This window comes from Psammomys obesus, unplaced genomic scaffold (genome assembly GCF_907164565.1).
Source record: "Psammomys obesus unplaced genomic scaffold, mPsaObe1.curated_primary_1811, whole genome shotgun sequence".
Taxonomy (NCBI): Eukaryota; Metazoa; Chordata; class Mammalia; order Rodentia; family Muridae; genus Psammomys; species Psammomys obesus.
The window spans coordinates 16,516,418-16,532,572 of NW_026585580.1; the positions used below are offsets into that span (position 1 = coordinate 16,516,418).

A 16,155-nucleotide genomic window follows, 5' to 3' on the forward strand; every position below is an offset into this window, starting at 1 on the left:
TGAAGTGTGGTTAGCCCTCTGTCACTACTCCCAGCCCTCTTCAGGCTGGCCCAAACTCACTGTGTAGACAAGGATCATCACCTGACCCAACTTACAAAGTTCTGGGGTCACAAGCAGGCACCCCCACACTTGGCTGTTCGGACTTGTTTGGATTCGTGCATTTTCCTACGGAAGTGCCTGGCATTTACGTGGGCATTTTCGACTTGGAAAATAAGCCCTCTGGTTGTGGCCTCGTTCGTTCCTGGGACCCAGCGCCAAGCACAGAACCTAATTCAGTAAATGTAGACTGAACGGACGAGTGAACGCGAAAAGCAGAAGAGCGTCTTCTCTCCTGGCCCTGACCACGAAGGTTAAATCCCTCCAGCACCTTCACCGGGAGCAGGCACAGCGCACTGCGAACGGCCAGAAGACTGACAGCCTCGGCCCCGCCCCGGCCCCGCCCCGGCCCCGCCCCACGGGGGCTCGCTCCGCCTCCGACGCGCCGCGTTTACGTCACAGCCTGACCTCCGGCCGCCCCGTGACCCGGAAGTCGTACTGCGACGCGGCTCTCCTTCCCACAATCCCTCGCGGCCGTCCTTTCCAGCTTGGCCCCGGCAGAGTGAGTATGGCGGCGGGGTCGCGCCCCTGAAATCCGGCTCCATCCTCGGCGGGCGCGGGGCGGCCAGGCTTGGTGGGGTGTGTTCCGCTGTCCGGGCCGTGGGAGGACAGTGGCGGGGGCCACGGGGTTCCGGGCGCGGACTCGCGGAGGGGAACTCAGCTCGGGCTTTTCCGCCGTCTCCTGCACGTAGATGGCTCCCGCCAAGAAGGGTGGCGAGAAGAAGAAGGGCCGCTCTGCCATCAACGAGGTGGTGACCCGGGAGTACACCATCAACATCCACAAGCGCATCCATGGCGTGTGAGTACATCGCGCGGGCCCCTTGGGCTGGTGGCTGTCGCCGGCCGCCGCCTGGCTGCTTGCGGGACCCGGCGCCCTGGGGAGCGCCCGGCGTTTCCCTCTCAAGGCGTGCGGGGTCTGCAGGGAGCGACTGCCGCTTGGTCACTGGAAACGGAAGGTTGTGCTTGGGTGTCCGTGAACGCTAGGAAACCTGGCGGCGCGAAGAAGACAGTGTGTTTGCGATGCGGGCGACTGAGAAGCACGAGTTTGTGAAGGGAAACCTGTAGCGACTTAAACGCTGCGGGGAACCAGCCCGTTGCGAGGCGCTGAGCTTCTTGGGCGTGAGGTGGGGTTGTTCAAGTCCCCTGACCGTACAGATCGTGCTATTGGGGTCCAGGTGTGGTACTGGAAATGCTGGGGGCCGGTGTGTGGTGCGGCAGTTTCGGGGACGGGTGCTTGCGACCTTTGTTCAGTGTAAATGTGTTTACACACGCTCAGGTGCGTGTAGGTTATAACTGGACTAGAGCGCTGAGCCCCGAGGCAGATTTTGTCGGACTGAAATGTATTGTCGTTCTGTGTGTTGTCCTGTGTGGGGTCTCCGCGGTGTGCGGGTGCTGCCTGTGGGCCACGGTCGGGGCATACTGAGCACGAGCGGTCAGGCACTGCTTTGAGCTGTGCAGGTAGGTGGCAAAGTAAGGACCCAGCTCTCCCAAGCTTACCAGAGGGCGACAAGTAGTTTTTGAGTTGAAGGTGATCTTTTAATTGCCCAGCGTTTGGAGGGTTTGTCTTTGGGTGAAAGAGGTAGGTGTGGATACAGGCTGCTGTGGTCGCAGTTTTCCAGGCCTTTCCTGCTACCTTGGAAGACCCTGTGAGGGTCTCTGGGCTCCTTCATCCATTGGTTCACTTCAGTCCAGTGCTAGCTCTCCTCTAAAAGCCGCTCTGACTGGCTGCACATTCCTCCTTGAAGTGATGACGGCTCGTCTTGTTTCCATTCCCTAGCCATAACACTGAAATTGGTCAGCGCTCCATCTCTTTCCCGGTGTGTCCTTGCCCTTGTGTAATTGATACGGCCTGTGGCTTGCTTGTGTGAGCTGGGTAACAGTTTGTCCGTTGGATTAACTGCTATTATTTCTGGTCCCCGTTTTTGTAGATAGGTGTGAAGTGGGTTGTCTGGGCACTACAGACAGGACGATGGTGGGGAGAGTTGCTGGACAGAACGAGGCTTTTGTTGGGTTTGTTTGTTTGTTTGGGAACAAGATCTTTTGCCTGGTTTTGGATGTGAGGACTTCCTGCCCAGCCTCCAGGGTGTGTGTGCACCACACGCCCTAAAAGATTTTTTTTTCTTTTTTTTTTTTTTTTTTTTTAAGACAAGCTCCCTGTTAGTTAAAGGCTCTGTAATCATTTGAAAGCGTAAGATCTGGGTGAATGGCAGAATCGCTTCCACACAATGTTGTCTTCTTGGTTCGTGCTCTGCCTGTTTCTGTGCACCACATTGGTGCTAGGAGCCAAACCCGGGTCCTCTGCAAGAGCAGGTATTCCCAGCTGCTGGATCATCGCTGCTCCTCAGCGAAACACCGGCATTCAGGATTGCTGTGAGAGTGACAGTTGGTGAACAGTATGATGGAAAGTATGGCATCTTCGGCTCGGGTGTAGGATATATTTAATATTTACCTCAAGTGTTGTCCCAAGTACTGATGCTAGTTGCAGGACATTTCATGATTGTGGGGAATTCCCACTGGTTTCAGGTTTTATGAGGGCCGTGTAATTTTTGATTTATTTATATGCTTCTGTTTTGAACCTCAGGGGCTTCAAGAAGCGTGCTCCCCGGGCACTCAAAGAAATTCGGAAGTTTGCCATGAAAGAGATGGGGACTCCAGATGTGCGCATAGATACAAGGCTCAATAAAGCTGTCTGGGCCAAAGGAATAAGGTATTGAACTTAATCGTTATGGTGGTGCCAGCCTGTCCAGTTCCCTCTACCAAGTCCACGGGGCACATTTGATTGTTTGACTTTGGTGCCAGGTGTGTAGTAGAAAGATACAGGGACAGTGGTGTTAGCACTTGATGAAACCGGAAGAGGCTGGGGCTGGAAGGGCTCTAAGGCAGGAGAAAGTGGAGGAGCCTGGGGTGCTGGCCAGTCCTGAGGAGGAGTCTTCATCTGCCAGGAATGGGGGTTTGTGTGCTGCCCTGTAATGCATGGGTGGGTTCTTAGAGGTTCACCCCCCCCAAAACGTAAGGAGCTCTGGGGTCAGGGGTCACCTTTCACAGTGCAGTGAGTAAGAAGAATGGGTGGTTCTGCAGCGGGCACTAATATTGTGACCACGCTGCGCTAGTGTGGGGCTGTGGTTGTGTTAGGTGACCCTGCAGGCAACTACAGTGTCTGCCTTGCAGTAGGGGAGTCTTGTCGGCCTGGGGCCTGAGAGCGCCCAGCACGCGCTGAGATAGTCAAGCAGATGAGCCTGCAGCGGCGCTTGGGTGGGCAGTGTGGGCCTTTCTTAGGGTGGTGGGTCCTCTGGTGGCCGCCTCAACACGTTAATAGGCAGGCCTCTTGAGATGGCAGCTTGGCCCTCATCTGGGTAGGTTTTCAGGGTCATAGAAAGGCTTGCTTATCGGAGCAGTAGGAACAGGACTCGATGGCTGCTTTCTGACAGGAGGCAGTGACCTTAGCAACACATATTTTATTAGGAATGTTCCTTATCGCATCCGAGTACGCTTGTCCAGAAAACGTAATGAAGATGAGGATTCACCAAACAAGCTCTACACATTGGTAACTTACGTGCCGGTGACCACATTCAAAAGTAAGTGTCATGCTGTTGGGGCTGAAATTATAGCAGAAAATTATTACCACCTTTCAGCCCAAATTTTATCAAATGTTAGTGTGCTTTTACTGTTCTCAGGGAAGGGATGAGTGGCAGGTGAAATAGCAGGCCTTCACTAAAGCTGTCTTGATGGGGGCAATAGTCAGGACCTCCCTGTGATGGCGGTGGAGTTCATGTCCAAGTGCCCTGAGACTAGGTTGAGGTGAGGGCTACGTGGATGCTGACTGGCGCTCACTTCTTCTTCCAGATCTACAGACGGTCAATGTGGACGAGAACTAAATTGAATGTCAAATAAAGTTGCACAACTGCCTCCAGGTTTTGGTTTCCCCTTTTTTCTTCTGCCCCACAGGTGGAATTTTTGGTGTATAGAATGGGGGCTAAGGGGATTTGGTGGGAGTTAATTGAGAGCTGCTGCTCTGGGTACTTGGGGAATTGGAAGTATGTAACACATTCTCAGAAATCAGTGTTAGGCTTTGGGGATTTTTTGGTTTTGAGACAAGGTTTCTCTGTGTGGTCCTGGAACTTGTTCTGTAGACTGTTTTGCCCCTGAACTCTGAGAGCCACTTGCCTCTCCCTCCCCAGTGCTGGCATTAAAGGCTCACACCACCACACCCAGCTTTTAGAGCCAAGAAGAGTGTTGAGTCTCATTTTCAGGCTCAGGTGTATTTGCAAGCCTGAGGTGATAGCTGTTAAGTGACACTGAATTTCTTTTATGGGTCCCAGAAATCAACTATAGAGTTGCCAGCCTTGCCTTTCTAGCCATCTTTGCCAGCCACTCCATTCTGTCCCTGGAATGTGCTATGCCCTTAAGATAGTGTAACATAAGGTTTAAAGAAAAAGTACAAAAAGAAAAGTTTTTATTAAAAACCTTGGACCAACATTGAAAGCATAGTTTGTACACATTTTTTGGAAGGGCATATAAAGTGAGTACAACCAAATATATTAAATGGTTTCAATTACCAGCATTGAAACAAAATTAGTGCAAAAAAAGCCAAATACAAGTTGTGCAGGCAATGATTGTGGGATCTTGGAGGTGAGCTTTGTTTCTTGACAGTGGAAGATGAGCCCAGGGTTGATCAGTCTTTGTGTACTGTGCCTTCGGTTTGTCAACTGAAGGGCGAACTCATAACCAGCGTCGCAGCAGAGATGCTGCTTTCAGCAAAGTTGAGAGTCACAGTGTAAACGACATTCCCCCACTGGCCTGTCCTTGAATAAATAGAGATGTGTGAGGCTTGCAGCAGCTCCCCGAGCCGTGGGTGTGAGGCCAGCTATTCACAGACCCAGCTTATAGAGTTCCCTGGTTTTTAGACTGAAGTCTGGGCAGTGACTGACAGCCCGTGCTTTGGTGTGGTCAGCTCCAGTGTGTTCCCCAGCAGGTGGCTGGCTACAGGTTATTCAGCTTCAGTTCAGGGTGTGGCGAGTGGCTCATCTCCAGAACTTTGAGACTGTACTGATTGAGCTTGGCATTTTCAAGTTTGGATTTAATGTTGAGTGGCTTTTCAAAAAAGTTTACCAGTGACTGCTCAGTGAGAAGTGATGCTAAGATATGTTCAAGGGACACAGTCCAGTCCCCTTCTGCCTCGGGAAAGGCCTGTGGCGTCTTCTCAGCCTCAGCAAAGACTGAGTCCTGCTCAGGAGCCAAGGCCTGCAGCTCCTCCCCACACTCCTGGGAGCAGCTTCCTGAGCTCCCTCGCTGGCCCACCTCTCCGATCTGCAGCAGCAGCGTGGTTACCGTGGCGATGGCCTGATAGAGCTCGTTCTCCTCTGGGGCTTCGTGGAACATGCTATACAGAGTCTTACAGAACTGGATAAACTCCCTCTAGAATTAAAAAGTCCATATGTGATATTAGCTGGAGGATGGAAGTATACGTTCACACTATCAGAAACAAACCATTTAAACCCATGATCTTGCCGCCTCGCACCAGGTTATAATATCACTACTGCCTAGTTCCACTTGCAGAGCATTGGTCCTTGTATCCAAAGAGCATTTTCTCAGGGGGTTTCCATGCTAACCTGAGGTTGTGCTGCTAGGAATTAGTAGGAAAAGTCAGCTCACAGACTGGGTTCTTTCCTTGAGCCAGCAAGTCAGCCTGCACAGGCCTCAAAAATCCAAAGCTGTGCTTGGCCTTCCTTTTTAGGGATAAAAACTGCCTGTGCCTTCAGGCCCAGCGCTTAGGAGACAGGCAGGGGGGTGGTGTTTAAGCTACAAAAAATGACCAGGACATTGAGTGGTTTCGACACAACGGAACTTTACATTTTTTTAAAGAACTAGCCCAGACAGCTCTGGGCAACTTAAGTAGCATACATGTAAATTGCTGGCAGGACCAATAAGATTTATTTATAGCACTCTGCGTGTGAGCCACCGTGTGGGTGCTGGGACTTGAGCTTCGGACCTTTGGAAGGGCACACTGCTCTTAGCCACTGAGCCCCTTCTCCAGCCCCGACACATGCTTTTAAATATGAAGTCTTAGGAAGCAGGAGCACTCCTAACTTTGAGCCTACATTTCTCATGTATTGGCAGAACGACGGTTCTCCAGCGAGGCCTGCCTTCATGATGCGCATGGTGGCCCTGAAGAAGCCTTTCTGGGAGGGAGAGTAGGGAGGAGGCTGCAGTGTTCGCTGTTGCTTTGCAGCCCCCTGTTCTGAAGAGGCCACTGCATCACAACACACATGGGCCCAAGCTGCCACGGTGTTTCTCTTCCCAAAGAAAACTTACCTGGCTCATTTTGGGCAACTCTTTCTCCGTTTTATCCTTTTCTTTGGCTAAATCCTTAATCATCTGTTTCAATTGATTCTGATAATCAGTTGTGTCACCTTGACAAAGGGAAACAACAGCTTTAAATTTATGAACAATAAAACTTGAACAGTAAAGGAACAGGTTCTACTGGAGTTTCATATAAGAGCAAAATGCAAGAAACTACGTTTTTATGGCTGAAATTATGTTTTTTGTCCCTGTTCTTGGGTCTGTTTATTAAAACAAGAACCCTAGAGTAAGATCAAAGAGAAGGAACCAAGTGGACAGGGGCAGTCAGGCAGTACTAGCCACAGCCTGAATGGTAACAATTGGGAGAGGGGACAGGCTCCTCAGAGCAGGGAGTGAAGAGATACTTACCATTGGGCTTGCCCAGCACCAGGGGTCTTGAGGTTGACAACAGAGGATTCTTCAGTGGTGACTGGCTGTCTCTGTCATTTTCAGTGAGGGCTAAAAAGAATTTAAACAAATCTCAGCTTGGCTAAAAGAAAGATCAAGAATTAAAGTGTAAGCCATCAATTAGTTCCCAACTTACAGAGTTGACAGTTACAGAGCCAAAAAAGCCAAATGAGGGTAAGCAAAATCCTTTCTGGGTATATAGACAGAAGTAGTTACTGCATTCCTGCAGGCCTGGAAAAACAGCAAACCTAATACTGGAAAGCTTTGCTTCAAGTGAGCACATGATTGGTTTAGATAGTGTCCCTTGAGGGTCGTTCTGTTGGGGGAGGGGCTTGAGGAAGGGTCTACATAGCCCTGGCTGGCCTGGAAATCTGCCTGCCTGGCTCCTACATAGTTTTTAAGGAGCACTTGCATCCCAAGCAGCTGAGTTGTTTTTAAGTGTACTAGATAAAACAGTACCACACATTGCTGGTAGAAAAATTCTTCAGCTGGTTTGGAAGACAATTTGGAGTCCTCAAAAACTTGGTTAAGTGGTGGTTCATGCCTTTAATTCCAGCAGAGGAAGGCAGGTCTCTGCCTTCTGAGTCAAACCCAGAAATCCCACCTCAGAATCAGCTGAAACTGTTTTCACACATACCTGATTAGCAGCAGCGGTGGTCATAGCCACCAAATCTAAACATTGAAGAATAACCAAACCGTCCCAGGCACACGGGGAACAATCATTTGCCCAGAAGGTCTGTTCACTGATGCTAGCTACAACGTGGACTAGCTGAACACATCTTAGAAGCCAGAAAGCAGTGGCACAGATGTCCACTTGACACCTGGAGTAGGTTGCAGAAGTGTGGGATAGTGCAGGCGAAGGGTGATGCAGGGTACGGTGAAACTGCCCAGCCACAAAGCCACTGGACCTCGTCAACAAGGCTGACCATGGTCCACCCTTACATGACTGGAGCGGAACAGAGCCATTCACAGAATAAATCAGATAAAATTAAAACTTGATTTAAGGAACTTGCAGAAGATGGTCCCAAACTACAACTATCTGGGAGCTTGGACTCGGTTCTGTATGGTAACTGTTGGTCTAAAATTTTAGGCAGAGTGACACCTGTGAGACCACTCAAATCGAGTAAGGAAAATTATAAGCCTAACTGGTGTTTGGAGCAGTTGGGATGGAACTGTTTTATAGTAAAATGTGAGAAGCAGGCTGTGTAACTGCAGTGGCAGTTGAGAACTGACCTGAGTGCAGTCACATAGGGAACAAGACCTTAGGTTTACATCTCTGTGTGTTCCAGGGTTCTAGACTTAATGGGTGGAGACATTGCTATCAAGGCAGTATTTATAACTAGTGAAATTACAGTGGTGAAGTAGGAATGAAAACAAGTTATAAAAGGGCATGAAGATTGAGAAAACCAACTTCAAGTACTATAAAAACAAAGTGCAGTGAAGACTATACATGGTAGATTGACTCACCTCAGACCCCATGAGCAGGAAAACTTAACAAAGGTGACAAAATAGCTCTGAAAGGGGTGATGGTGGAGTGAGCACCATCCGAAGAGCCAAGCCCAGCACAAGCCGTGCCACTCCTCAGGGCCTCACCCAGAGTGAGCAAGAGGCTGACCGCAGGGCAAGCTCAGTCCTCCGCAGCAGACCCTGCCACTGGCCCCTGCAGCGGGAGGGCGAGCCTATCGAGCTGGCCGACTGCAACGCTGTGACGAAGCCTCGGTGTGTGTCGTCACGGGACAGGGGACGCTGTCCAGTGCAGGTCCACACCAGCATGGTTTTAGCTCAGTCTGCACAGTCTAGAATCACCTGGACAGGATCTCCATGAGGACTGTCGGGACTAAGCTGGCTGGAGGACTGCTAAACTGGAGCCTGGGAGGGATTTCTTGGATCAGCAGAGACCCCTGAGCAGCAGCTCCCTGGACCTGAGGTCCTCACTGCATGGGAAAGGTAACCTGGCACAGGTACGCACCGAATTCACTGCTCTGCATTCTTCACTGTGGGTGTGATGTGACAGAATCAAGTTCCTATCACCCGCAGTGATGGGCTTCTGTCGGGATGTCTGGTCACAGGACAGACGAGGTCCTCTACACCAGGACCCCACCAGTGCATCTGCTTGCAGTCTGGTCCTAACGGTCCAGGAAGCAGAGGCAGGTGAGTATCTGAGTTCAAGGTGAGCTTTGTCTACAGAGTAAGTTCCAGGATGGCCAGGGCTACACAGGAAACCTTTCTCAAAAGACCAATCTCCCCTCCCCACAAAAAACCAAACCGCATCACACTAACATAAACACACACAAAGGCCAATGGAATAGAACAAAAAAATAAACCAGCACAGCTACATCCAAGCAGTCTTGAGCCAATGAGTCCAAAAATGGCCTGGGAAAAAGTAGAGCCTTCTTAACCAGGGAAAACTGGTATCCACGTGGAGAAAGGGGAAATGAAATTCCTAAAGAAGCAGCGCAGTGTCATTACAAAGCTGACCTCGGGGTGAAGCAGAGCGCAGGCTGGCTTACCTGGAGGGATATGAAGCCTGTACAGCAGCTTAATCTTCTCGTTCAGTTCTCCGTTGTACATAATGTCTGCAAGATTGCAGAGGCAGAAACTGGGTTCAAATGAATTCGTTTGCTGTGGCTCAGGCTCAGTACGGCCAAGCTGAACACTTGTTGCTCCCAGCACCCTCACCCCACACTAGAACCTCATGACTATGTGCTTTAGAAAGATTTTGGTATTAGGCAACACGGCAAACCATGGCCACGCCTTGGCTATCAAGGGGAACAGGTCAGTGGCTTTGAACTTGGAGAGCCAAATCCCTCCCATCCCTGAAGGACACGTAAGGGGGACCCTAGCAGGAGCCTGCAAAGTTTGAAAACCACAGAATGATGGTAAGCAGGTGAATTATAAACAAATTGGTTGTGTAGACCTGCCTGCCCCTCATCTTCAATTCACAGATAAATGCCAACTCGGCTCACTACAGCAAAAACCTGAGGAGTCCTACCTAGACAGCTTACGAAGGCTTTGAACTCCAGGAGCTGGTCCATGTTGTCATCCAGGAGCCTGAAGGTCCTCTCAGCGAGTATCTCCGTGTGGGCCCCACAGGTCCACGGTGATACCAGCTGGAACAGGTGTGCAAACTGCTGGGCGTCAATGCGGTACTGCTCAGCATAGGGCCTGCTGGGATCATGGCGGAGGGTCATGGGCCTAGGGTGCTCCCAGTAACAGCTCATCATGTGTGCTCTCTTAAATGAGGGAGGAAAAAAGCTTGTCACACAGGACCATCGGTGTCTTGGGAGGTCGCGCAGTTAAAGCTGAGGCTCACACAGCCCTCCTTCATGGTGGTTTTGTCTCAGAAGTGCTTCTTACTGAGTGGCAATGCTGCACGACCACACAGGTGGAAAAGCTGTCCCCACTTTGCCCAAAGCCAGCAAAACCTGGAGTTCAGACAAACATTCCTCAACAGGATGGCTAAGTTAATGGCCAAGTGTTTCCTTGTTAACCTTGTCCACGTCAATATCAATTTTTATTTCATTGTGAATTTTTTACAAAATTATTTTTACAAGAAATATACTTTACAAAAATTTTTTCTTTGAGATAAAATGTACATGATACAAAATTTATATTTTATCTAGTCTTAAATGCATAGTTCTGTTGACATAGCTTTAAGTATGAAGATACTTTTTATTATTTTCACTGAAAATGGTTATTTGAAATTCAGAAAGCACACACATTTACAGAACTTGGAAGGAGACAGTAGTACAGGCTACCTGTTGGTTGGGGTGCTGAAGGCTCACAGCAGAGACTTCTTTCTTTTCTGAATTGTTACTGTGTATATTAGCAACTTTACATTTGCAAGCAGTGGTTTTTCAAGTCCTAGGAATTCATTAAAATCTAAAGCAATCAAAACTCACCCCTTCATTGAGAAGAGTCCAGCCTCTTTTGATAAAAACCATCACATGCATGCTAAATCTAACTGCTCCCCCCGAAAAAAAAAGTACCCTCTGTCTTTAGCGGATCAAAACTAGTGCCAACACTAGAAGGCAAGTGCAATGCTGTTATCAACAGTCCACACTCTGTATGCAGGGGAAAAGTGTGTCATCTGAATGTATATTGCATGCACTTGAGAGGGAAACTCACAGATTAACAGCAATTACCTGTGCAAGGAAGGGCCACAGAGGCAACAAGGCAGGCCACTTTCAAATTTTAAAAGATGTATTATATATACACCGTTCTGTCTGCATGTACACCTGTACACCAGAAGAGGGCACCAGATCTCATGATCGTTGTGAGCCACCATGTGGTTGCTGGGAATTGAACTCAGGACCTCTGGAAGGGCAGCTAGTGCTTTTAACCTCTGAGCCATCTTTCCAGTCCCACTTTCAATTTTTGCTTGCTTACAGATTTTTTCTTTAAGTAGGTATTTTATGTCTTTCAATTATACTTTTAAAAATCAAGTGTTATTCAGACTATGGAAAGAAAGAAAATAAGAAATCAAATGTTCTCTGGAGCATCATCACAGCAAGAGTGTATGAATTTAGCTGAATGTAGTAAGAATGGTCTCAGCTGGAGAGAGAACAAGCATCACATGCCTGGGCTCAGAAATTCAAAGAACTACTTTAAAGTCAGTATTAAGTGTTATCAAGTACCAGCCATCTTTTTTCTATGCGGTACTAAGGATCAGGGACACAGCGAGCTGCCCGTGCCAGGTGTGCTGGCTAGTTTTAACTGTCACCGCAACACAACTGAGAACCATCTGGGAAGAGACCTCGGACAAGTTGGCTCATGGGCAAGCAGGGGGGAGGGGCATCTTGCTTATTAATTGCTGTCGGTAGATCCACCCCACTGTGGGTAACACTCCCTAGACAGAGGGCCCTGAATGACTGAAGAGGCAGCTAGCTGCAAGCATCAAGGATGCATTTACTGTCTTTGCCCTTGATTGCGGATATGATGTGGCCAGCTAGCCGTGTCCCTGCCCTGACCTCCCCAACATAACGGACTGTAACCTGGAATGATGATCGGAACAAACCCGTTCCTCTCCTGCATTGCTTTTTTGTTCTGTTTTTGTTTTTGGTCAGGGTATTTTGTCATAGAAACAGAAACATTCTACTACTCCCTCCCAGGGAACCCCCACCCCGGATTTATTTATTGATGTGTGTTTGTGTGCACACTGAGTCACAGAGCAGTTTGTGGGTGCAGGTTCTCTGCTTCTACCACAGTATCTGAGGACTGAACTCAGGTCATTGAGCTTGGCGGAAGCAGGTTTTCCTGCAGAGTCATCTGCAATCCTCCACCTTGCTGTGGTTTGGCTTTTCCACTGCGTAGCCCCTGCCTATTTTCAAACTACTGAGCCTGCTGCCTCAGACTCTCATGAGCTTGGGTTGTAGGCCTGCACCACCATGTCCAGTCTTTAATGGAAAGAATATTTAAAGTAGTTGGTCAGAGACCATGCCTGCGGATGCTAAGCCTAAGGAAGGAGGAAATAAAGTGAGGACAACATTTTCAGTTGAACCTATTGAATATTATAAAACAGGGTGAGGAGATTTGTGTAGTTCTGATTCAAAGGCCAAGGGATACACTTAAACCGAAACCAGAAGATAGTATGCCCCACATGAGCCAGGCATGGATTACACATGCCTTTAATCCCACCACTCTAGGAGGCAGAGGCAGGCAGATCTTTGTGAGTTTGTCTGCCCTACAAGGTGAGTCCAGGACAGCCAAGGCTACGCAGAAAAACCCTGTCTCTAAAAACAAAAACAAAAAAACTCACTATGAAAAAAAAAATACGCCCACACAATTTGGTCATTAAGGTGGCACACTATTCAAAAGCCAAGGTCAGTACTTGGGAGGCAGTGAGTTCTAGGCCAGCCCGGGATACTGTGAGACCCTGTTCAAAAAACAACAACGCAAGCATTGAAACTCTAGTTCGCTATTTCCAGTAAAAAATAAAACTGGGCTCTCCAGTTTGCTCTAATATTGGTAGTTAATAAAAGTGGGCTCCGGTCAGCATACACACAAGAGGCACTATCTGTTGATAGAGTCAGGGTGAGAGAGTAAATCACAGGGAACTGACTGTGCCCAGCTAACCTGAGACATAGAAGCTACCCTGGGCAACGCAGGAGACGCTGCTTCAAAAACAAACTGTTGTAAGTTAAGTGCGTGCCCTAAAAGCCAACTAGAAGGCATTACACCCCGACAATGATAATAGTGACAGTTGTACAGCGTGAGGAAGCGCTGATAGCACCAAGGAAAACACATGAAGCAGCTACAGACGGAGCACACAGTACATGGGGCAGAAGCAGGGGGAGATGCGATCATTTCAGAACAGTCCCTGCCTCCGCTGCGGACTCGGAACCCATGGCGGAGTGGCGAGAATCTGATCGCGGCACAGCCGCAGTGCTGCTCCACTGATGCGTCCCGTGAGGCTGTCCTGGGGTCACGCCAGCGCCTCTGCTCCAGGGAAGAGTGACAAACCTACAGGAGGCGCTGGTCTCTTGACTGTTAAGGTTTTAGATGAGCCATCTCTAGCCTCTGCTGCCAGAGAAAATGCATGGCAGGCCCCTGGGGCAGCTCTCAGCCCTTACAAGAAGGCCCAGGCCCAGAGGCAGGCTGGGCCCTGTGTGCTAGGAGCCGGCTCAAGGCCCAGGACACGATCCCCCTCCTAGATTCCCTACCTTGAACAAGTCATAGAGCTCCTCCAGGTCTTCAGGAAGGATGGAGACTTCCGGGATAACGACACGGAGCTTAGGGAAAGAATTGAAGTGATGAGTGACTCCCCGGCCTGTACCCCTGTATCCCCGGGTCAACCAGAGGGAGGGTGGGATGGGTGGGACCTCCCTCCTGGTGGGGGGCACATCCAGCACCCTTGTCTCAACTCCTTTCTGTCACAAATTTCAGGTTAGGAAAGGTGAACTCCACCCCCTTCCAGGTGCACACGGCGTTCTGAGCCAGCGTGTTAAGCTCTAATGGAGGCGAAGATGCCTCAGAGACTCCAGGCTGAGAGCTGCTTCTGAAGGACACTAAACGCAGGCCATCTGCCTGGGCATTGTATAGCCCCCACCCAGAACCGTGGGCACCATCTCTTCTTATAACCTGGGAACCCAAGCTTAGTTAGCTGCTTTCATTTGACTCCTAGAGACTCGTTGTTTCCATGTGACCTCGCGGCTGCTAAGTTTGTGAGTTTTCAGTTGGGGGAGGGGAGAGGAGAGGAGAGCAGCTCCTCCCGTGTTGTGCGGCTTGCGGCTGAGGGCCGCACTCACGGCCGGCTCCCCTGAGCCCGGGAGGCGTGCTCACCACGTTCTGCTTGGTGGTGTCCTCGTGGCCCTGCAGGACGCGGATCCTGTGCTTGCAGCGCAGGTGCTCGATCTGCTCCACAGACTGCTTCCCGAATTTCTGCAGACACAGGGCCTGCTGAGTGCAGAGCTGGGGGGGAGGGGGCGCAGCCAGAAACCCGCCCTCCAGTCTGCATCCGGGCACACTTCTGCCTCCGAGCAGGAAGGGGCCCGGATGGGACAGGGGACGGGGGCTCCGGTACCTCGTAGGAGTCCCGGATCAGATCTGCAATGTCGGTCACAGGGTAGGGCTCCTGGTCGTCAGAGAAAAAGGCGTGGTGGCTGCCGATGGGGGGCCCCGGGCTGTCTTCATTCTTAATGTGGTCTAGAAACCTGAGCACACACCCACAGTTAAGGTCTGCACCCACGCTCAAGGCAGAGCACTGGGCCCAGGAGGTCCCAGCACTTGCGCGCTCTCAACACACGGGGCAGGGCAAGGCACCCAACACCGTCACTCCAGCAGAAAGGGCTGTGCCCTGCTAATCCCCTTACGGTGGGGTCAGCCGAACAGCCTGAGCACTCTGAAAGCAAACGGCCCGCTCGTCCCCGAGGCCTGGCCTCAACCTCACGGGATCCTGTAGCTCATTCACTGCTAGCCCCGGGGTCTCAGCCTTCCTAACGCGCACCGCTTTAATACACCTCCCCACGTGTGGTCCCCAGCCAAATGATTCCCTTGTTACTTTATAATGTGAGCTTGCTACTGTCAGGGGCCATGTACTTGACACCCAGAAGAGCTGAACCACCACCCCTGAGGGGTGGAGACGCAGCCATCGGGAACCATGGCTCCGCACTTGACTCTTCCACACCCGAGTGAGCTGGCACTTCCTGGTCCTCCGTCCTGGTCAGCGCCACTGTGGATCTACCCGAGGCAAAAGCGCTTAGGGCCCTATTCTCCCTGAACTCTAGGAAGAGCGAGAGGAGATGGTGACCTTTGTATCCCAGTGTGATGCCTCATGACAGACTCAGTCTGGAGAGACCACGGGACGATGGGTGCTGCGGGGCAGGTCTGGATAAGCGGCCCACTCACAGTGGCCTCCCTCTGCGGCCGTCCGGCTGCCCTGGCTGCAACCTCTGTCACGGCCCCACACCCACCTGCTGAGGATCATCAGGGCCTGCCCGTCGTCTTTGCTGCTGCACAGCTCCTCTGCATTGGCTTCCAGCACAGCCAGCCCCAGCTGGAAGATGGCCTTGATCCCGTCATAGAAGAAGCAGTCGACGACGCTCACCGCGCTCTCCAGCGGCATGATGCTGAGGAACAGCGTCAGGAACCAGGAGAGGGAGACGGACGCCAGCGCCGAGAGGTCGGTCATGTGCTCCGCCAGCTCAGGGAGGTGCTCCTTGATGAGCTCCTCAAAAACAGACTGGTCCACTTGAGCCCCTGCCAGACAGAGCAGGAAGCCCCAGTCCACCTGAGCCCCTGCCAGACAGAGCAGGAAGCCCCGGTGGGAAGGCTCAAGCCTTCTAGCTCTGGGCTGAAATTGAGCTTGCTCTGCGTTCATGTCATGACGCAACAATTTGAGCCCAGGAAAGGACATGTATTTAGTTCACTAATTCTTGACATTTGACCACAGTCATTCAATGCAAAGACAATCTTTCCAAAAAATTAGTGCTTATTCAGTGGGTGGGGGGGGGGGGTTCTAACCTCACCTTACACATAGAAAAACACATTGGAAAGAACCACAGACCTGAAGGTGAATGCTCATAATTGAGAACTTCTAGGAGAAAATACAAGAACGTGACAGAATTAGCTTAGGACGTAAAAAGTACTAGCCATCAAAAACACTACAAACGCCTTTCTTCGACAAGCGGTGGCGACACACACCTTCAGTGCCAGCAGGCAGGAAGAGGCAGGCGGATCTCCGAGGCCAGCCCCATCAACAAAATGCAAACGTAAGCCTGACTGGAGAACACCCTTACAGCACAGCTGCCCGGCAGACACAAGCCCAAAGCACAGAACTCGGCAGCTCTGCAGGAGCCCAACAGCCAGTTTCCT

General features: G+C 50.7%; 2 protein-coding genes across 3 annotated transcripts in view; one reads left to right on the top strand and one right to left on the bottom strand.

Moving 5' to 3' along the window:
* Positions 1–509: 509 nt before the first annotated feature.
* Positions 510–4,002, top strand: Rpl31 (ribosomal protein L31). 2 transcript variants are annotated; one of them, XM_055607364.1, is made up of 5 exons: positions 510–598; positions 789–895; positions 2,678–2,803; positions 3,559–3,671; positions 3,940–4,002. In XM_055607364.1, exons 2-5 carry the CDS (start codon positions 789–791, stop codon positions 3,969–3,971), a joined length of 378 nt encoding a protein of 125 aa, XP_055463339.1. In that variant the 5' UTR covers positions 510–598; the 3' UTR covers positions 3,972–4,002. The 2 variants fall into 2 exon arrangements, with proteins under 2 accessions (XP_055463339.1, XP_055463329.1); XM_055607354.1 differs by lacking the exon at positions 510–598 and adding an exon at positions 626–675.
* Positions 4,003–4,532: 530 nt separating this feature from the next.
* Positions 4,533–16,155, bottom strand: part of Tbc1d8 (TBC1 domain family member 8) — a 96,729-nt gene continuing 85,106 nt past the window's right edge. Inside the window, exons 12-20 of the mRNA XM_055607341.1 lie at positions 15,255–15,540; positions 14,366–14,495; positions 14,125–14,223; positions 13,506–13,574; positions 9,836–10,076; positions 9,354–9,419; positions 6,805–6,894; positions 6,409–6,506; positions 4,533–5,511 (exon numbers count right to left, since the gene is read on the bottom strand). Coding sequence (XP_055463316.1) covers positions 5,077–5,511; positions 6,409–6,506; positions 6,805–6,894; positions 9,354–9,419; positions 9,836–10,076; positions 13,506–13,574; positions 14,125–14,223; positions 14,366–14,495; positions 15,255–15,540 — 1,514 coding nt within the window. The 3' untranslated portion in view covers positions 4,533–5,076. The remainder of the gene's footprint in view (positions 5,512–6,408; positions 6,507–6,804; positions 6,895–9,353; positions 9,420–9,835; positions 10,077–13,505; positions 13,575–14,124; positions 14,224–14,365; positions 14,496–15,254; positions 15,541–16,155) is intronic.